This window comes from Hemitrygon akajei, chromosome 6, assembly GCF_048418815.1.
Source record: "Hemitrygon akajei chromosome 6, sHemAka1.3, whole genome shotgun sequence".
In the NCBI taxonomy this organism is placed as follows: Eukaryota; Metazoa; Chordata; class Chondrichthyes; order Myliobatiformes; family Dasyatidae; genus Hemitrygon; species Hemitrygon akajei.
Window position 1 is genome coordinate 162,432,076 of NC_133129.1, and position 22,893 is coordinate 162,454,968.

Consider the following 22,893-nt stretch of genomic DNA (forward strand, 5'->3'; position numbering starts at 1 on the left):
TTTTCTCCAGTTGCCGCATCATATGGACGTATTCATGCAGATTCGGAGTTGTAAACTCCCTCTTTGAAGATTCCTGTTTCTTTTTTCCCTTTTCCATTGGTCTGATATTTTTTGTTTGGATCGCTGTCACACTAAATTTAATCATTTATGGTGCCAGATATTTTAAGTTAATGAAGTAATGATGCAAAGAATACTAAATGCAGAGCCTGAAAATCGAAGGAAAAGGAGTGAAGTGGGAGAGCCATAATAATGAAGGATGGGGTAATGCTGGGAAAAAGACATGATTTCAGTTCAGAAAATGAAGATTCTGAACTTGTTTGGTTGGACCCCAGAAATAAAAGTAGGCATTAATCGCAGGAGGGGTGTATTTATAGTGTCAGGATGTTAAAGGATAATGAAATAGTAATCTTGAGATTATTAAAATTAATACATAGGCCAAAGCAAATCTTTTAATGACATTCAAGAGGGCAAGGGTGTGAAATGCACTCAAGATGGCTTTATTGATCAGTGTGTCAAGGAACCGAACTCTTTAAGTCTCTTATTACATAATGAGACAGCGTTAATGATAACCATACTGAAGAGGGGACTTGCACTGAAATATTGACTGTTTATTCCTTTCCATGCTGCCTGACCTGCCGAGTTCCTCCAGCATTTGTGTGTGTGTTGCTTTGTTGGCATGTGGCAAGTTGGCTACTGTATATTAGGAAACCAAATTACAACAAATGGTCAGAAATTCAATTCCACAACAATGTTAGACCATAATTCATCGGAGCAGAATTAGGCCTTTTGGCCCATTGAGTCTGCTTCGTCATTCCATAATGGCTGACTTATTATCCCTCTTCATCCCATTCTCCCCATAAGCCATACTAATCAAGAACCAATCAACCTTTCTTTAAATATACCCAATGACTTGGACTCCAGATCTGTCTGTAGGAATGAATTCCACAGATTCACCACCCTTTGTCTAATGAAATTCCTCCTCATCTCTGTTTTAAAGGGACACCCTTATGTTCTGAAGTGATGCTCTCTGGTCCTAGACTATTCTGCTATAGGAAACATCCTCTCCATCTAGGCCTTTAAATATTCAAAAGGGTTCAATAAGATCACCCTTTATTTTTCTAAACTCCAGTGAGTGCATCCCCAGAACCATCAAACACAACTCATATTTTAATCCTTTCATTCCCAGAATCATTCTAGTGAACCTCTTCTGGATTCCAGAACATAATTTCTAAGATAAGGGACCTAAAGCTGCTCACAATACTCCCAACTACAGTCTGGCCAATGCATTTTAAAGCCTCAGTGTTACATCCTCACTCTTGTATTCTCATCCACTCAAAAAGAATGCTCCTTGCCTTTACCTTCCTTATCACCAACTCAACCTGCTAGTTCACCTTCAGGGAATCCTGCACGAGGACTCCCAAGTCCCTTTGCATCTCTGATTTCTGAATTTGCTGCCTTTTTTGAAAATAGTCTATGGCTTTATCCCTTCTGTAAAGTGCATGACCATACACTGTATTCCACGTGCCACTTTGCCCATTCTCCTGACTGTCTAAGCCCCATCTGCACACTCCCTGCTTCCTCAACACGATCTGCATTTTCACCTGTCTTTGTATTGTTCAAAAACGTGGCCACAAAGTCAACAATTCCTTCATCCAAATCATTGACTTATAGCATCAAAGAGAGTGGTCCCAGCACCAACCCCTGCAGAACACCACTACTCACAGGCAGCCAACTAGAAAAGGTCCCCTTTATTCCCACTCTTTGCCTCAGCCAGTTAGCCAATTTTCTGTCCATGGTCCATGCCAGGATCTTTCCTGTATACTGATCTCTTAAGTTGTAAAGCAGTCTTGTGTCCTGTCTATTTCCATTTCTAGGCTACACTTCATGGTATTGATATTAGATATTGGGTCATTGCAGTGAAACTTGACCATAGTTTGATTACATGGGGATTGGAGGGTCATTGTCTTGAAGAATATCACGCACAAATTTGGTCTCTTTACTCAAAGGACTGAGTACTGTGCTGAATGCCGGACTGAGACTATTTTTCCATATCCAGGTATTCAGTAAATTAAGTGTATATTCTTAAATCTTTGAAGAATGCTTCCTACGTTGCTTGACAGTGCAATTACTTCAAAAGAATTTCCATTAGTTAGTGACTTCAAAATTGATAATCCCAATCTCTCGTAGAATGGAGATGAGTATAAATTCTTTTGGTTGTGGATCTTCGGAATTTCCTGCTAAATTGGATGCACATTCTGTGCTGTTAAGTGTATTCAAGATAGAGGTCAAAAGAAATTTGGATGCAAAAGGAATCAAACGTTATTTGACTGAGGTGGAAAGAATGACTGAAGTAGGGACATGAGTTGGAATCACATTGAATGGCTGAGCAAACTAAAAGTGTAAAATTGAACCAACAATTAAAAAATAAAAGTATTTGAATAGAAGACATTTAGCATAGCTCTGTTATCAATAAAGATCATATAAATGTTGCTGATACTGTGTTGTGCACATTTTGTGTACATTTTCAGTCACAGTTGTTAATTTATATCCGGGTAACCAAAAGCCATGGATGAACCAGGAGGTATGTCGTCTGCTGAAAGCTAGATCTGTAGCATTCAAGTCTGGCGACCCAGGTCTGCACCAGAAAACCAGGTATGATTTGTGGAGGGCTATTTCAAGGGTGAAGAGACAATTTCAAATGAGTTTGGAGGTGAGTTTGGATGCACGGCAACTCTGGCAGTGTTTGCAAGACATTACTTCCTACAAAGCGAAACCCAATCATATGAATGGAGTGATGCTTCACTACCAGATGAACTCAGCGCCTTCTATGCCCGCTTTGAAAGGGAGAATTTAACTGCAGCTGTGAAGGTTCCTGCTGCACCCAATGACCCTGTGATCTCTGTCTCAGAGACCAATGTTAGGCTGTCTCTAAAGAGGGTGAACCCTCACAAGGAGGAAGGCCCCGACAGAGTCTGAAAATTTGTGCCAACTAACTGGTGGAAATATTCAAGGACATTTTCAACCTCTCAGTCCTATGGGTGGAAGTTCCCACTTGCCTCAAAAAGGCAACAATTATACCAGTGCCTAAGAAGAAGAATGTGACCTGCCTTAATGACTATTGCCCAGTAGTGCTCACATCTACAGTGATGAAATGCTTTGAGAGGTTGGTCATGACTAGACTGAACTCCTGCCTCAGCAAGGACCTGGATCCACTGCAATTTGCCTGTGCCACAATGGAACAACTGCAGACACAATCTTAACAGCTCTTCAAATGGCCTTAGACCACCTGGACAATAAAAACACCTATGTCAGGATGCTGTCCATCAAGCTCAGCATTCAACACTATCATTCCCACAATCCTGATTGAGAAGTTGCAGAACCTGAGCCTCTGTACCTCCCTCTGCAATTGGATCCTTGACTTCCTAACCGGAAGACCACAATCTGTGTGGATTGGTGATAATATCTCCTCCTCGCTGACTATCAACACTGGTACACCTCAGGGGTGTGTGCTTAGCTCACTGCTCTAATCTATATCCATAAATGTGTGGCTAGGCATAGCTCAAATATCTATAAATTTGGAGTGTCAGTAAGACAAAAGAGCTGATTGTGGACTTCAGGAAGGGTAAGACGAAGGAACACACACCAATCCTCATAGAGGGATCAGAAGTGGAGAGAATGAGCAGCTTCCAGTTCCTGGGTGTCAAGATCTCTGAGTACCTTATCTGGTCCCAACATATCAATGCAGCTATAAAGAAGGCAAGACAGTGACTATACTTCATTAGGAGTTTAAAGAGATTTGTTACATCAACAAATACATTCAAAAACTATTATAGATATACCGTGGAGAGCATTCTGACAGGCTGAATCATTGTCTGGTATGGGGGAGGCTACTGCACAGGACTGTTAGAAGCTGCAGAGTGTCATAAATTTAGTCAGCTTCATCTTGTGTACTAGCCTGTAAGTACCCAGGGCATGCCCTTTTCTCATTGTTGCCATCAGGTGGGAGGTACAGAAGCCTGAAGGCACACACTCAGCGAATCAGGAACAGCTTCTTCCCCTCTGCCATCTGATTCCTGAATGGACATTGAACCAGTGAACACTACCTCACTTTCTTAATATATGTTATTACTGTTTTTGCATGATTTTTAATCTATTCAATATCCATATACTGTAATTGATTTATTTATTTTTACTTTTTTTCTTCTATATTATGTATTGCATTGAATTGCTAAGTTCACAAGTACACGTGTCAGTGATATTAATAAAGCTGATTCTGGTAGGAAAGTATGCTATGGAATATTTACTATTTACAGGTAACATAGTTTCTACATGGATGTGTGCATATGAGGCAAGCTGTGTATTGTAAAATATAATGTTGCTTTGAAATTATAAACATTATAATGACAGGTGCCCAACAACAGTTAAAAGATATGCTTAAGCAACTGAGAGAGGTTTGCATGCTGTATCTATTATTAATATCTCACTAGCTTCTGGTATCAGTGCATCAGTGCTCGCTGTTGGAGGGCACTTTTGAAGGGGCTTGGGAAAGGGGGTGTTTGATCAGAAGTAAAATCTGGTCCGGTGAGAGTTCCCAGACCTTTGTTACTGAGATCAAGATGAAGCACGAATATCCTTACCACATTATCCCTTCAAAATATTACTTCTGACCAGCTAACCAGAGCTCCATGCGCAGTGAGGCATGTCATCTTGTTAAGCTGATGTGATTAAATCTGCTTCCAGTCATATGACGAAACTTATTGAAACACTTGTGCTCTGATCACTGTTAAGAGCACATCTGCATCCTGTTTGCCATGAGCAATTCCTTGGTGGAAAATGAGAAAACTGTGATAATATGAGATTCCTTATGTTATCTATGTAGCTTGCTAATTTTGCATATTTAATTAGGTGTGCAGGACAAACTGAAATCCCTTACAACTATGAGTTCAAATGGAAAAGATACTTTCAGTACATGATCTAGAAATGTTTCCACCTATTAGTTCAACAAGAGCTTCAGGGTAAAGTCTAGGTGAATATCGCTCGTGATAAAAGATTGTTTTACCCTCTGTTACCAATGTAATCAGTAAAGAAAGGTCACTGTGCGGAAGTCACAAAACCATCAAGCCAATAAAATCACGTTGATGTTAATTGCCATGAGGCCCAAATGGGTTTTATGATCTCTCAAAGTTCAGACTAAACTGTTTTTTTAAAATGTCGTCTTTATCTGCCATGGGCTATTCATGATTGATTGAACCGACTGAAGCGGAGTAATGTCCCTTTGGGCTCAGTGCTCCAGTTACTAGGGAAATTGTGTGGCTTTCCATTTAAACCTGGATTCCTTCATCATGCATCCCAATTCCCTGAGTGAAACATTTGAATTAACTCAATGAGGTATTCATTAACCTCAGTTACTTCCTGTGCACATATCAAGTCTTCATTGTATTAGCTGTTTAACTGAAAGCAAGAAGTTTCCACAGCATTATGTATAAGTAATTTTGTTTGAGGTGCTGGAAAGACCCAACTTCAGTCAAGTTAAACGATGATATGAGAACAAATTAAAAACAGCCACTATGGTTGATGAAAATTTATCATGCTTTAACAAGTTTAATTAGTGTCTTAATAATGTGCAGTTATTGAAATCAATTAGTAAATATATTCAATTTTTAATTATTGAAGGTACCAGAAGGTGTGTTTTTAAAGACTGTAAATATTTAAACTAATTACTAAGAAGCTGACTGATCTACAAGAAGCTTGTAAATGGGTTATGTAGTTTCTTTTAAAGTTATTTTCATTTGTTTAAAATCAAGATCCTCTTGTGATAAGAAGACCCTGTCCTCCACGTACTCCTATAAATTTGCACGTGTGTTTCTCCGAACAGTTTTTAGCTAACGTATAGAACTTAAATGTAGTAAAATAAACATGAATTACACACAGTTTGTTTGTCCCCAAAATGGCAACTAAACCCCTAGTATTGTGTACAGAATGCCATTTGTGATAGCACTGGTGAAATTTCCAATGTCTGTGCAAAATTCTTCAAAGTTAAAAATAGTTTTCCTTTTCTTCTGTCTTTCCAGAAAGAAGATGTAATAGCTGCCGGCATAACTTCTTAACATTCCCAGTGCTCTTTGGGGACGTATCATTTATTGAGAGACTCAGTTGCATAAACCGTATTAGATTTCCCTATAATTTTGCTAAAGATTCTGTTTATAGCAAAGTGTTCTGCGTAGGCAACACGTTCGGCCTCACTACTCACGTAGCAATGCCGTTAAGGCACCTAGTAAGCACTGTTTCTTTTCTTCGTTTAGTGCTGCCAACCTGTTCCCCTTTGGAATTCCATTGCGACAACGGCAAGTGCATACGACGTTCCTGGGTCTGTGACGGTGACAATGATTGTGGAGATGATTCCGATGAGCAGGATTGCCGTAAGTGGGCGAGTATTGTGACATTTCTTGGCGATTGCTTCCATAAAATTCTGAACTGGTGTGAACTTAATTGACATCACACTTAGTAGACATCAAACTCTACCAGCAATATGATCAACTTCTTCGTATCAGGTTGAGTCCAACTGTGACACTTTTTGCATTGATTAACTACGACTGGTTGCAAACAGTCTTGTGTTTAGCAGAGATGATGTCATTGACATACAGAAATCTTGTGTGCCTTGATAGGGTAGATGAAGTGCTGACGTTTCATTTGTCATCTGCCACACAGGTCACACTCTCAAATGCAGGGCCAGCCAATTAAGGTAGAGTTGAGAAGAAAGCTTTTCACAGAAGAGGCCTGTGAAGGTTGTCAGTAATTATAAACAAGTTATCAATCAAGAGATTTTTAAAGACACAGGAGATATTTGACATCTGGGGCTGACACCCTGCACCAGGACCTAGAGTGCAGGACCGTCAGTTTAATAGGTGAAAGGTGGAATTAAGGAAGGTGAGGGAAGGCAGCCAGATAGGAGGAGGGGAGTGGGGAAGATGGGTTAAGTGAGTCGGCAAGGTTCTGGCAGATGGAGTGCAATGTTGGTACATGTGAAGCCATCCACTTTGGAAGGACAAGTAAAAGAGCCGATTATTATTTAAGAGGTAAAGAAGGGGAATGGAACGTTGACCTTCATTGCTAGGAGGATTGAATTTAAAAACAGTGAGGTTATGCTGCAACTGGTGAGGCCGCATCTGGGGTACTGCATGAAGTTCTGGTCTCCTCACTTGCAGAAGGATATACTGACTTTGGAGGTAATGCAGAGGAAGTTGAATCCAGAATGAGAGGGTTAAACTATGAGGAGAAATTGAGTCACCTGGGACTATACTCGCTGGAATTCAGAAGATTGAGAGGAGATCTTATAGAAACATAAAATTATGAAAGGGATAGATAAGGTAGAGGCACAGAAGTTGCTTCCACTGGTAGATGAGACTAGAACTAGGGGAAATAGCCTCAGTATTCGGGTGAGTAGATTTAGGATGGAGCTGAGGAGGATCTATTCTTCCCAGAGAGTGGTGAATCTGTGGAATTCTCTGCCCAGTGAAGCAGTGAAGGCTCCCACAGTAAATATATTTTAAACAAGGTTGTGTAGATATTTGCATAGTAGGGGAATTAAGGGCAGGTGGAATTTAGGCAGGTAGGTGGAGATGAGTCCATGGCCAGATCAGCCATGATCTTATTGAATGGCAGAGCAGGCTCGATGGGCCAGATGGCCGACTCCTGCTCCTATTTCTTATGTCCTTATGTAGAGACAGAAGCTGAAAGGTGATGAGTGGAATCAGATAAGGGAAGGACGATGGGCAGATGGAACCAGATGGAACTTTAGAAAAGTAAACCTAAGGAAGATGCATATATGGGTGATAAACAGATGGAATGAGATGAGAGAGAGAAACAAGTCTAGGTAATGGCTGTGGGGTAGAGATGGAAAAGATGAACACAAGGAAAGCGAACCTAGGTGGATGAGTATGAGTGATAAAGGAAGAAAGGAGGCATTGGTTACCTGAAAATGGAAAGTTTAATGTTCATACCTTTGCGTTGTGGGCTACCCAAGTGGAATAAGAGATGCTGTTCCCCTAGTTTGCGTTTGGCCTCAGCATGGTAATGGAGAAGATGGAAGGCAGCCAGCTTGGTGAGGGAATGGGGAGGGAGTAGGAGTTGAAATGTCATGCATCTGGATGCTCAAGGTGTCTGTTGTGGACAAGGTGCTGGTCACCTCAGTCCATGCTTGGGTTTAGCAATGTAAAGGAGTCCATATTAAGAATACGGAACACAATAAACAAGGTTGGAGGAAGGGCACATGAATCTGCTTCACCTGTAAGGGGTGTTGATGTCTCTGGATGATGGGGAGGGAGGAGATGTAGAAACAAGTAAGGCTCCTATGTTTGAGATGAAATTGCCAGGGATGGTGAGGTGTGGGTGGGGAGTGATAAGCAGATCAGGGTGTCATGGAGAGAATGGTCCCTGTGAAAATCAGAAAGAGGAAGAGAGAAGGCGTTTCTGATGGTGAAATAGAGTGGTCTGGAAAACTACAACACGTGAGCTGGCCAATTGGATACAAAATTGGTTTGATGGTAGTGGAGGCCTGTGACCAGTCTGTGCCCCAGGGATTGTTGTTGTGTCCCCTGTTGATTGACATGTGCTAATGTGTTGGATGAGATTGTAGGTGGCATGGTGAGTGACACGGTGGCCAGTAAGCGAAGGTTTTCTGAGTTTGTCTGAAATTCCAACAGGATCTAGAACACCTGGAAATATGAGTAAGGAGATGGCAGATGTGGACAAGTATGAAGCAATGCATTTCGGAAAGTTAAACCAGATCAAGGCACAGACAGTGAAATGCAGGACAATGGAGAGAATCGTCGGGGCTACAGTAGATCCCTGAAAATATGGGCAAGTGGACAGGATGGTGTGGGAAACATGGAAGCTTTCCTTTATCAGTGGAGACATTGAGCTTACAAGTTGGCTTGCAATGTTTCAGTTGTACAAAGTGTTGGTTGGCCTGCGTTTGGGAGTGTTGTGTGTCCTTCTGGTCACCACACTATTGGAAGAATGTTATTAAGTTAGAGAAAGTGCAGGGATGTTGTCTAGATTGGAGGGTTTGAGTTATAAGGGGAGATTGGCTGGGCTGAGTTGCTTTTTACTGGGTGAAGAGGTGACATATATAGAAAGCAGGTATTGTTCCCTAAGGTAGTGATGGCTAAGTTAGAAGCATAGGTTTAAGTTGAGAGGGAGGAGGTTTAAAGGGTAAATTTTCCACACAAAAACTGATTGTTATCTGGAATGAGCTGCCAGAGGACATTGGAACAGTAGCAATACTTGAGAGGCATCAAGAAAAGGCATGGAGAGATATGGAACAAATGGAAACAAGTGGGATTGATATAACCAGTTGTCTGAAGGGCCTGTTTCTGTGCTGTCCAAGTCTATGATTATAACAGGACTCAAGAGTAGCAGAAATGGATATTTATTTAGAGATACAGGACGGTAATAGGTCCTTGCGGCCCAACAAGACTGTGGCGTCCCATGTGACTAATTAACCTACAAACCTGTACACCTTTGCAGTGTGGAAGAAAACCGAAGTATCCGGAGGAAATGCACGCAGACACGGGGAGAATGTACAAATTCCGGGGCCACTGGCGCTGTAATAGCGTATGAATATAGTGAGAGGAAGAACAGCTGGAGGAAGGGAAAATTAAATTAACGTAACTGAAAAAGATTAAAATCTGATCACAGTCATGCACGTGCATAAAATGTCATGCACGTTGTCTGCTCCTTGTTTTTCATAAACATCCAGTAGAGAAAATACTTTGCTTTTTGGTGAACAGTAGTTAACTACAACTCTGCTGCTATGCGAAATACATAGAGGAAGGTGTTAATTCTTTTTCCTTGCAGCTAAAGGTCATGATAAAGAACTTTGCTTTCCTCAGGTCTTAGTAATTTTTAATACATGATCTGCATTGTTACCAGCACTAGCAGTCATGTCAAGTAACAATTTGTTGCTCCCTGAAATACTTCAAAAACAATAACATCAATAAAGGTTTCATAAACCATGCTTGAGAATGTTGTCTCTTGGAGCTTCAGTGAAAATCTCCATCTTCCACAGAATGCTAATGGCTGAGATGGGTGGAAGCAGTGAATCCTGTGAGAATGCACAGGCGAGGTATCCAGCTGGATGAGATTCCCTAAAAACAAAGTACATAGTCTTCACCTTTGGGCATTTTCATTTTTAAATTGAGGTGATTGTTAATTCATATCTAATTCGATGGAGAACAAGCACAGGTCTAGAGAAGCAAACTGCAGTTGTAGAAGCCGGCGAACCTGTGGTGCTTATTGCGGCCCTGCGGTTGACGCTTGGCTTCAGTTTTTCCCCCTCTTTCCTGAGCAATGGCTGACTGCTACTGATTCTCTGGAAAAGCTGCTTTCATTGTTTAATGAGCAGCACAGCTCATCTCTCTGTGATTCTCCTCCAAGTATATTGTATATTGGTCTTCGCAGCTGCTTTTTCTCCTTCCAGCTTTTGTATAATTTTACCAAGGGTACAAGATGATGAGGCATAGATCGTGTGGACAGCCAGAGAGTTGGTCCCAGGGCAGAAAATGCTGATACAAGGGAGTATAATTTAAGGCGATTGGAGGAAAGTATTGGGGGGGGGGGGGTGTCAGATGTAATTTCTTCACACAGTGAGTGGTAAGAGCATGCAATGCTTTGCCAAGGGTTTGGTACAGGCCATATATTAGGGTTATGTAAGAAAACTCTCATATAGGTGCATTGATGATAGAAAAATAAAAGGTAATGCAAGAGGGACTGGTTAGATTGATTTAAGATTCAGTTAATAGTTCGGCACACTATTGTGGGCTAAAGTATCCTTACTGTGCTGTAATGTTCTACGTTTCAAGTGACTGCTCCATAGGCTCTGACTTAACTATGGCTGTGTTTGTTGTTCACCATTTTTTTTGGAAATACTCCAAAGTTGCTGAACTAGGGTCTAAAGTGTTGATTTGAAGATTCAAGTTTGAATCTCAACATCATGCTTGGGGATCTTAAACGCACATGATTAAGTAACTCTGGAAATCTTAAATAAAGTGGGCATCTGTTAGGTTGCCGAAAAGTACTGGACTGTCATGAAAGAACATCTGCTCCACTTGTGTCCTCAGGGAAAGAAATTTGACAATCTTATCCAGACTGGCCTATATGTAATTCCAGAACACCAAAAATGGTTGCTTTTTAACTATTGTAATTTTTGTTGTATTTAAACACATTATTTATTGTTCACACATGGATCTTGCTAAGACCAAGGAAGCTCTGTTTTTGAGTATGGATACATTGACTATAGGGGTAACTTGTTCTTTTGCTGACCCCTCCCTTCCCTATTTATCAATAGAAGACATAAACATAGAGAAGTACAGCACAGAGTCAGGTCCTTCGGCCCATCTAGTCCATGCCCGAAACCATTTAAACTGCCTACTCCATCGACCTGCACTGGGACCGTAGCCCTCCATACCCCTACCATCCATCCAAACTTCACTTAAACTTTGAAATCAAGCTCGCTGGCACCGATTGTGCTGCCAGCTCATTCCGTACCCTCATGACCCTCTGAGTGAAGTGGTTTCCCCTCATGTTCCTCTTAAACTTCTCACCTTTCACCTTTAACCCATGACCTCTGGTTGTCGTCCCACCCAACCTCAATGGAAAAGCATGCTTGCATTTACCCTATCGATATCCTTTATAATTTTGAATGCCTCTATCAAATCTCCTCTCCATCTTCTATGTCCTAAAGAATACAGTGCTAACCTGCTTCTGTAAAATTTTCAGTGTTCTATTTCTCTTTGTGTGTTTGAGACACAGGAATCTACCAATGAACCAATATACTATAGCTCTGATATGGCTGATGATTCATCATTATATGGTCCAGCATACAGGTTATAACAGCAATACAGATTTTGTATTTTGAACATCATAAAGGACTCCTCCCATCCTGCGCACGGACTGTTTGATCTGCTTCCGTCTGGTAGGCGCTTCAGATCCCTCCAGACTAAGACTAATAGGCACTGGAGAAGTTTTTTCCCTACTGCGGTCACTTTGCTGAACAGTTAACTGCCGGTTAACTGTCGGCTAACTATTACTTGGATTGCACTACCTGTATGTATAATCTATATTTTCATTTATATTTATCATTATTATTGTTATGAGCAGAGAGACAACATCTGCCGGAAGTAAATTCCTTGTATGTGCACAGGTACTTGGCGATTAAAGTCTGATTCTGATTCTGATATAGCATTAAGGTTCACATTTCATGATTCTCTAACGTCATTTCCAGGATACAAGTGTGAAGGAGAATGAAAAACTGTTTCTCCGGATCCAATACAGCACAAAAAAAACACAAAGTTTAGCACAATAATAATACAAAAAAACACAATTATATGTGAAGAAGTAAGATGGCTTATATTCATAGATTGATTGTATGTCCATAAAGTGATGCTAAGCACAAGAGTGTCTATATATAAGGTGACTGATAAGGAAATGATATAGTAGTGGCCATAGGGGAACGATATAGTAGTGGTCATGGGGGTGTGGAGGGGTGGATTAGTGGGTGGAGGTATTGATCAGCCTTACTGCTTGGGGAAAGTAACTATTTTTGAGTCAGGTGCTACATCGCCTCCTTCCTGATGGTAGTGGAACAAACAGTCCATCAGCAGCTGACCTTTTATCTTTAAAAGCTATCTTTGATGTAAAGAGCCCAACTCCAGATTCCCTGGCCTGTCCATTTAACAAGACATTACTCCCGATGCCGTTGCAGCATATCACCTCTACTTGCTTTCTTGGGGCTTACAAAGTATGTGGCTTATATTAGATTGGACATGTTTCCTTTTAAAATTGTAGCATGTTATAACTGCTTGTTGAAAATTGCTGAAAATACTTCAGTGATGAGGACGTCAGAGACATTGCCTCGAGGGAGAATTGCCTGTCTGTGTGCTAGTAGGCACACTGTTGAAAAATGCTGGTTAGAGAAATACATGTACTTTTATAAGTGCCCTTATTTAATAGATCAAATAACCAGTTATCTTTGAGAGTGAACGAGAGCATACTGAGCTTGTTTATCCACTCTAAAGTACAGTTCCCAGAAATGGCATAGTTGTGGCCTTGCCTCTGTTTTATAAAGGTTTAGCATCACTTCTCTGCTTTTGCTTCCTGTGGTCCTATAAATATATGTAAAGCCTCATCTTGATTATGCCATATTAATGGCCTTCTCACTTTCTCCCGCCACCTTCAAAGCACTTAGACATTCCCACATTCCTACAACCCAACAAACTATACATGTTACCAAAGTGTAAATATATTTTATGAGAAAATACAAGTAATTTTGCTTTCTTACTCAATTAATTCTAAAGGGAAATTTATGTTCCTAGATTATCTGTTGTCCCTGACAGCTTGAGCGAAAAATCAAACTGTTTGCAAGTCTCTTGTGATGAGCAGAGGGAAGTGAAACATGTTGCTTGTTAAATATTGGTGTAAGGAATTTTCCTGAAGACTAATTCATTATTAATTGTGGTTGAAGGCTTTGCATTTTCATGGAGTCAATAGCTTTTAGAACTAGTGCACTGCACAGTGAGATTACCTAATCCAATGCTTGGTAATGGAGCTGCTCGTTAGCTACTTGAGAGGTTTGGAGCATTATTGCTGCAATAGTCTGCCAATAGGATTTTCAGATTTGCACCAAAGCTATTTGAAGTGAAATTGATGCACCTGCCATTTTGAAAGGATAGATATTCAATCAGGGACAGTACAATTTATCCCTGCAAGTACTCTAGCGGAACGTAATCCTCAGATCTCTACAGCAATATGTTTCATATAGAGCCAATATTAGGTCATGCAGCAACTATGGAGAAGATTAAATAGTTGATGTTTATGCCTTCTCATCAAGGAGGAAGTACAGCAGTGTGAAGACACACACTGAATGTTTCAGGAACAGGAGCCTCTTTCCCTCTACCATCAGATTTCTGAATATGCAATGAATCTATGTAGACTACCTCACTTTTTTTTCCCTTTTTTGCACTACTTATTTAATTATATATATATATTTCTTGTAATTTATGCTGTAGGTATTTTTGTTATTTATTGCAGTATGATAATGATAGCTGGTTCATCGCTTGCGAAGATCGGTGGGGGGGAAATGCTGTTGCTGGAGGATGACTTTTCTTCCTGCCTGCATTACGTAGGTTTATAGTGAGGATCAGTGCGCGCGGACCAAATCCACTTTCTAGGCCAGGGGATGTTCCACAATGTCACCGCGAGCTGTGGCGACTGCAAGGCTGTAGTTCGAGTATCGGAGTTTTCCTTTTCTAAACAGACTGTCTGGCGAGGTTAACAGGTCCCATCTACCTGTGTTTGGAATCTCCTAGGCTGGCCGCCAACCAAGGCTGATGAGCCTGGCCTGCCCACTCAGATATATCGCTGCACACGCAGTTGTGCCTTTACAAGCTCAGTAAGAACAGGGGCGCCACGTGAAGGCGTCGCTATGGGCACAGTCGTGCAAGAGCGGCCATGTGAGTGACCCACTGATTTCCTCCAGTATTTTGTGTTTTTTGCTCTGGATTCCTAATATCTGCAGATTCTCATGTTAATATTAGATTATTCGGTCTTCAAGCTTGTCCCATCATTCTATTGATCCGAGATCAGCCAATTCATTACCTATTGATGTCTAAAATAATTTCATTTAAGACTTAATAGTTTGTTGTTCAGATTGTACAAAAGCTCTGAAGCTGGAATAAGTCATGGAGTTAAAATAGGCCACGTTTCACTGAAGGTTTCATTTTCTAATACTTAGTCAATGCTAAGGCAATTGTGCTTGCATTGTCTCAGCACATTGTGTCAGAAGTTCACATTTTCAGTGTCTCATATGATAAACAATCTTTTATTAAAATCTTGATGAACGTACAATGATAATAGTTCAGAGAATCTTAACATCTTTTGGAACACTCCTAAAGGAATGTCAAATATGCTCCAGAAATGTAGGATATTTTTCGATAAAATAGAGTGGTGACCAAATGTGCAGAGCAAAGGCTATTTTGGCAGTTCCTCCCATTCCATCTTCGCCTGTCTAGCGGGCTTGTGAGAACACCAGAAACTGCAAGATCCCCACCAAACTGCGCAAAGATCTTGACCTGAAGAAGTATCCCCATTTATTGGTGCTGGGTGAAAATTCCAGAAGTTTCCACACAGCAACGTTGTGAGAGCACGTGCAGCAGTAAGACCAATTAGCTCAATTAGCAATCTGTAGCAATACACACGTGATTAGAAAAATGAATAGGTAAAAGAAATTGCAAATGCCGTGGGCATCCTTGGATTAGTGGCCTCAGTGATAATTCCTTGCTAGTCTGCAATCAATCAAGTAGATCTTGTGGCTCAGGAAGTCTCAGAGAGTCAATAAAGTGATTTTTTTAAAAACTGAACATGTGGCTATAAACAAACTTGTCACTTCTTCCTTAAGAATAGGTCTGTCTGAAGTAGATTTAGCTATCTCACCATCATTTTGTCCGGCTGTACTGTATGTACGCCTACTTCGCATCCCGGAAAGATTAAAGGAGACAATAAGTATCATTCAGATGTCAATCAATAAAAGTTAGTTAATAAATGTTTGGAAAAGATAAAAAGTTAGAGCGATATATATGATCCATTCACTCTAGACACAAAGTCTCATTCATACTTTTCTGAATTTGGTCAGAGTCCAAGTGATTTCAGTTTAAATATTAACAAAAGTATTTATTGTTTCTAAATCAATATAGTACATGCACTAATACTGACACTCTTCCAGATTTGATCAAGTGCAATGTTACTGGTTCCTTGGATGAAAGGAAGGTGGATATTTTATGTTGCACGTTTTCACAATCCAAGTCTTTAATTTTCATTCCACAGTGGACATAGAAAATTAGGAATGAGAGTAGGCCTCTTGGCTCCTCAAATCTGCTCCACCGTTCAATATGACCACAACCGACCTAACCTGGATCTCATCTCTTCTATGTCAGCTTCCTATGCCCTCAATTATTTCATATTTTGCAAATGCATCTCTTCCAATACCTCAACTATCTAACTTCCATAACTCTGCAAGGTTGATGATTCAGGTGCTCATCACCCTCTAAATGGAAATGTTTCTAATCACCGCAATTTTAAATGTCCACTTTCTACTGTTGTAATTATGTTTTCTCGTTCTGGATTCTCTAACTAGTGCAAACTTGTTGATATCCACTCTGTCATGCTCCCTCAGGGTTTGATGTGCTTAAATACGATCACCCCTCATTCTTCTATATGCAAACAATGTATATCTAAATTCTTTAATAACTCGTAGTGTGCAATAATTCTGAAAACCGCTTCAATGATTTTCTGTCACAGAGAAGCTGGCTATTGTGCAGAAGCATGCTTTCATCTTAAAAGGAATCTTGGCCAAATAATTAGAGGGTATGACTGGTGCTTGGTTCTGCTCCAGGCCTCTTATCACAATTCCACTATTATCCTGGCAACTCCAAACTAGGCTTTCTTTCCACTGGGACAAAAATTTGCCAAACTCATCCATCTTAGCTGGCTGGTGGTGTTGTGACTTCAAGGCGCGTGGTCTCAGGTTTAAATCCACCTGGCTCCTTGCACGCTTTCCATCCGTGCTGGGTTGAGCATCAAGTTAGCAACATGGCCTCGTTAAAAACAGACAAAATGCTAAAGAAGTGGCAAGGTCGGCACCCGATGCACTACAGGGTGTGGAGAGACACAGCAACAATTCTCTATCTTACTGACTGCCGTCCCCACTGGACTGACAATCTGCCCTTTCTGCGACGGCTGATTTCTTCTCACCTTCCAGCTACACAGTGCCTATCAAAAGTGTTCACCGCCCTTGGAAATTTTCCTGTTTTATCGTTTTACAACAGTGGATCGTCTGGCTTCTTTGATCAACAAAAAAGGACTCATGTGAAAGTGAAAACATTTCTACAAATTGGTCTAAATTTATTACAATTATTAAACACAAAACAATTGATTGCATAATTATTCACCCCTTTCAAGTCTGTATTTAGTAGATGCACCTTTATTGAGCCTTGAGTCTGTGTGGATAGGTCTCTATCAGCTTTGCACACCTTGACACACCAATTTATCCCCATTCTTCTTTACAAGTAACTCTTCTCCTTCTACCTTAGGCCATGAAATTATAAATCACCCCTGATGAGTTACTAACTTCAAACTTTCTGCATAAGCACTCAGAGTTGACCTGCATGTGCATGTAACGAGAGCTGTGTAACTCATCTCCTTCTACCTTAGGCCACAAACTTATCAATCACCCTCATATTATCAAGGTATGTATTACATGTACAACCTTGAGTTTCATCTTCTTGCAGGCAGCCACAAAACAAAGAAACACGACAGAATTTATGAGAAACCCCCACAGCACAAAGACAGTCCAATGTCTAACATGCAAAAAAGAAAGAGCAAATTGTGCAAGCGAAAGAAACTATCCGCAGGACACGAACGGCAAAGTCCTCGGTCCACAGCTGCGGGCCAACTCAGCGCTGCGGCCAGTCCAGGGGCCACAGCCACGGAACCAGTTCAACACTGACGTGCGTACGGATGGCTACAGGCCACGGCCATGGAGCCATCTCACCACCGAGTCAGCACTGGAGCCCGACGGCTGCGGAATCACCTCAGTGCTGAGGCGAGTAAAGCCTCACAGAGCAGTGAGCTGAACCCTGGGTTCATCCTTTGCTTTCGGCCTTGCCGCTTCAATTTTATTTTGCTCTGGCTCGGCACTTAAGTCGGCCAAACGTTGTTTCATTATCTACTCTTGGGCTCGGACCTCACTGCATCAATCCGGCCCAGAGTTTCAGTCTGGCACCAAGTCCTCATCGGCCTCACACAGCCGCACCTGCCTTCTCGAGTCCAGCTCACAGAATCCTTCAGGATACACAGGTATATGGAGGAATTTAAGGTGGGGGGACATACATGGGAGGCAGGGTTTAAGGGTCGGCACAACATTGTGGGCCGAAGGGCCTGTACTGTTCTATGTCCTATGCCATAAAAGCACCAGGTTGTACAGATGGCTCAAAAGCACAACTCCCAGGTGGAAATTACAGGCTGCAGCTGTTACAGTAATTTAGACTTAATAAGATTTTCTGTGATGTTTTAATTATTTTGGTGTATTAAAGTGATCTGATTTTTATTCTTTTCTCATTTTTAATTGGTTGTGGTCTTGACAGTTTTTATTTAATTCTCAGTGTTCTTTGGCCAATGAGAAGTTTGGCTTTCTGGTCAAACAAAAAGATCTTTGCTGTTTGATGGGCAAGTCTTTTCATGGACTGTTTTAGGTTAGGTAAAGGCCTTGAAGCCACAACATTTTCAATTTGGTCTAAGACGCTGACCACAATTTTAGCCATTTAGGTCCAAACCAGGAGGAATAATAGAGATACATCTGGGAAATGGGTTCCTCAGCCCATAGACTCTGCACTGACCGCCTCGTATTCATTTATACTAATCTCATTTATTCTCCTCCCACTCCCATCAACTCTCCCCAGATTCCACCACTCACCCACACACTAGGATCAATTTGCAGTGGCCAGTTGACCTACATCAACTGCCCCTCCGCAATCAGATCTCTTAACACTGCCTCGCTGTTCCTTATTTGCATTATTTATATATGCATGTAATTTAGAGATTTTTTAAAAGAAAATGCACTGTACTGCAGTCACAAAAGAATAGATTTCACAACATACAATACTAAACCTGATTCTCAACCAGAGCACATGTAGAAAACTAACATTATCACTGGGATGTTTCATAAATGTCACATAAACCGTACCTGAGGACATTATTAAACCCTGGTGCATATTTCATAAGACAGTGGCTCGCCTCTGTGCTTCGCTGAATTGCTGGAGACGAGGATCTCGGCAGTGATGCTGGTCAGACATCCCCACTCGGGAAGCATTTGAGCCATTGTTTGTGAAATGAGCATAAGGAGATGACTTAACTCCATCCCACTCCCTCGACCACCATACACAATGGGGTACTCATTTCCAAGTTCAACACAAGTGCACTTGGCCTTGGATTGATTGATTGATTGTGTGTGTGTGTGTGTGTGTGTGTGTGTGTGTGTGTGTGTGTGTGTGTGTGTGTGTGTGTGTGTGTGTGTGTGTGTGTGTGTGTGTGTGTGTGTGTGTGTGTGTGTGTGTGTGTGTAGAACAAATATTCAATAATATGACCTCTGGCAGAAGCAAGCCACGCAGGCAAAACGAAATAAGACAATTTTGTCCCACATACAGTGGATACAGAACGACCATCTATATCAACCCTTTTATAAAGGACTATGTAGAAAAAACCCTCTCAAAAGCTCCTTGAAAGAGTCCTTTCTTTTTAGTTTGGTAGAAAAACCTTCCTTTTAAATGTTGTGTTTTTATAGCTAGATATAAATTTATTGATTCCAAAGGAAATTACAGTGTCACAGTAGCATTACAAGTACACAGGTATACAAATATTAGAAGAGAAGAAAGATTTTTAAAAAAGTTACCTTAGAAATAAGATGTACAAGATTTCCAAGTTCAAACTGATAAGATGGTAGTGCAAGAATGACCATAATATTATACATTAATGGGTGCACATTCACACCATGCAGCTAAGAAGTGATAGCACAGGTGTCTGTAGTAGCAGGGTGTGGTAAACAGAGGTTAATAACAGTTTAACAGGAGGTAGTCACTGTAGGTTGACCCATTATAGAGCCTAATAGCCGGGGATAAGAATGACCTCATATAGCACTTTTTGTAGCAGCGCAGTTGTCTTAGTCTATTACTAAAAGTGGTCCTCTGTTCAGCCAAGGTGTCATGCAGAGAGTGAGAAACATTGTCCAGAATTGCCACGATTTCCCGCAGGGTCCTTTGTCCTATCACAGCCTCCAGTTTGACCCCTATAACAAAGCCAGCCTTTCTGATCATTTTATTGAGCCTGTTGGCATCGCCCATGTTGATGCCATTACCCCAGCATACCACCACATAGAAAATTGGCGACAACAAACTGGTAGAAGATGTGAAAGAGAGACCTGCTTACTCCGAAGGACCTCAGTCTCCTGAGGAAGTAGAGACGACTCTGGCCCTTCTTGTACATGGCTTCTGTGTTGGCACTCCACTCAAGTCTGTCATCCAAGAGCAACCCAGGTACTTGTAGGTCCTGACCACATCCACGTCCTTACCATCAATAGTAACAGAGAGCAGTACTGGCTTAGTCTTCCTAAAGTCCATCACCATCTCCTTTGTCATACTGATGTTGAGTTGCAGGTGATTCAGCTTGCACCATTTGACAAAGGCCTCCACCTGGGCCCTGTGAACAGGTTATGCAGTTTTCATTCCTCTTTAAATATAAAATATAAGTATTATTTATGGATATTTCCTGTAAAGCAATTATGAATTATGTGAATAAATTTGTTGAACTGAAGCCTGGTTAACACATTTGCTGATTATTTTTATACCCAGGCAGTATTGTAGTTCTGTGTATTTGTATCTTCACATTATGCAGATATGATAATTGTTGAAATTTATATGTAAATTGCTGTACATTTGAACAAAAGCACGTCTATAACATGATCTAATAGAGGAATGGTATTTTATGAATAATTCCATAAAATTGATCACTCTCTGCAAAATAGGTTATTCATTAGCATTGGCACAAATTTTGTTTTTAAGCTATAATTTTCATTGTACCTCGTGTTTATAATTGATATGTTTTGCATTCTGGCTGGGAACATTACCTCTAGCTGAATAAAGGAGATGATTGCTGGTAAAGTCATTTTAAATTGGATGGATGTCTAACTGTGAATGGTTAGTTTTTTTTTCTAATTACTCTCCCGGGTCTCTAAAGTTGTCCAGGAAAGGGTCATTGCCAAATCACATCAAAGGCATGAGACACTTCGAACATTTAGTGGTATTTCACTTTGACACGATTTAAGGACAGCACGGTAGTGTAGCGATGCAGATCGGGGGTGGGTGGGGGGTTCAGTTCCCACAGCTGTCTGCAAGTAGTTTTACATTCTCTCCGTGACCATGTGGGTCTCTTCCGGGTGCTCTGGTTTCCTCTCACATTCTGAAGATCTACGATGCGCATGCTATGTTGGCACCAGAAGCATGGTGCCAAATGTGGGCTGCCCCCAGCACACCCTTGGACTGCGTTGTTCTTTGTCGCCAAAGACACAGCTCACTGTAGGTTTTGATGTTTCAGTGTACACGTGACAAATAACGCTAATCCAATCTAAGATTGCATTGCTTGGTTACTTTTGACACCATTTTAAATTGAGCATGATTCCATCACTGAAATTTAGCTTTTTAATTTTTCCAGTTTCCCTTGATTGCTGAATCTTGTGCAGGGCAATACATCATGCATTACATAATTTAGTTTCCAATGACAACATAACTGAGGTGAAACTAAAATAAAAATGCCTAATTGTTTATCAAATTCGGAGACAAACATTCTACTTGCTCAGCTGAAGCAAATATAACCATTGAAGAGCTTAGCTTCATGAATCTTTAGTAAGGTTTTTTTTTGCACAAGTCTACTTGGCAAGTAATCTTCTGGCACAAAGAATTTGTAAAAATGGCCAAACTACAGATATCTTGAAATACGTCTTGCAAGTTTTAGTTTGTGGACATTTCTTTTTTTCTGATGGTCCTGATGCAGGTTTCAATAATAGTTGACAATTCCTTCCTCCCAATAGATGCTGTTTGACCCATTGTGATCCTCCAGCAAATTAGTACATTGTTACTCCAGGTTCCAGCATCTGCACTCTCTAGAGTATCTATCTCTTTTTAAATGTTGTGTTCATCCATGTGTTATTAACAGGTGTCCTTTGTGATTTTGTTTTAAAGCTCCATGGTGACTTTAGATCTGAATCACTCGAGTTTAAAAGTTCCTCTCTCTGATCATAGCCTAGTCCATTAGAGACATCTAGTCATCAGCACTCAAAATCTTCCCTTCCAAACTTCAGTACAGCCGCACAGCCGACCCCACAGCCTTGATCATGTGAAAGGTCATGATAGGTTACAACAAGACGTCAAAGGATGCAGAGCTGGGCTAAAAATTGCAGATGGAGTTCAATCTGGAAACATGTGAAGTGATACACTTTGGAAGGTTGTACTTGATGCCGGAATACAGGATTCTTAGCAGTGTGGAGGAACAGAAGGACCTTGAAGTCCACGTCCATCAATCCCTCAAAGTTGCCATGCAAGTTGTCAGGGTTGTGTGTTGACCCTAACTACTCGGGATAATGTTGTAGCTCTATAAAACTTAGCTTTGACCACACTTGGAGTATTGTGTTCAGTTCTGGTCACCTCGTGGGAGGGTTTAAAAAGGGTGAAGAGGAGATTTACCAGGATGCTGGCTGTGTTTATTTTCAAGCTTTATGTCATTGCTCAGTACAATGGAATTTAAGTGCTACTTTATTCCATTCAGTGCAAGACAATAGACTGGCAATTTAATCACTAAAAACACAGTGACTAAATTTGAAATAACATCTGAGTTATTTAGAATGCATCTAAGTTACAAGTGAATTAAAAGCAAACATCTCTAAAATGAAACAGTGGCTGCCCCATTCAAATATTGCACATGTCCACGTTATAAAATACAATGTTTTAAGTAGAAAATAACATCAAGAATTAAAGCTGAAATTTAAATAAAAAGAGATTTAAAATGAAAGGAAAGTAGCTGTCCCATTTTAACCCAAACATTGTACATACCCATGCACTGCACTTAGAGATTGTCCATAGTAACTATGGGCTATGGGTGGGTGAGGGGTCATTGCTCAGTTGCATGACAGCCCTGGGGGAAAACGGTGTTTTTCAGTCTAGATGTCCGTGCAGAGGTGTTTCTGTATCTCCTGCCAGATGGTAGGAGATTGAACAGGTGGTTACTGGGGTAGAT

At 40.8% G+C, this 22,893-nt stretch overlaps 1 protein-coding gene across 3 annotated transcripts in view; it reads left to right on the forward strand.

Moving 5' to 3' along the window:
- lrp4 (low density lipoprotein receptor-related protein 4) overlaps window positions 1-22,893 on the forward strand; it is a 417,332-nt gene that overhangs the window by 242,297 nt on the left and 152,142 nt on the right. For all 3 annotated transcript variants that reach the window (XM_073049685.1, XM_073049686.1, XM_073049684.1), the window contains exon 3: window positions 6,303-6,419. In XM_073049685.1, the coding sequence (XP_072905786.1) occupies window positions 6,303-6,419 (117 nt within the window). The remainder of the gene's footprint in view (window positions 1-6,302; window positions 6,420-22,893) is intronic.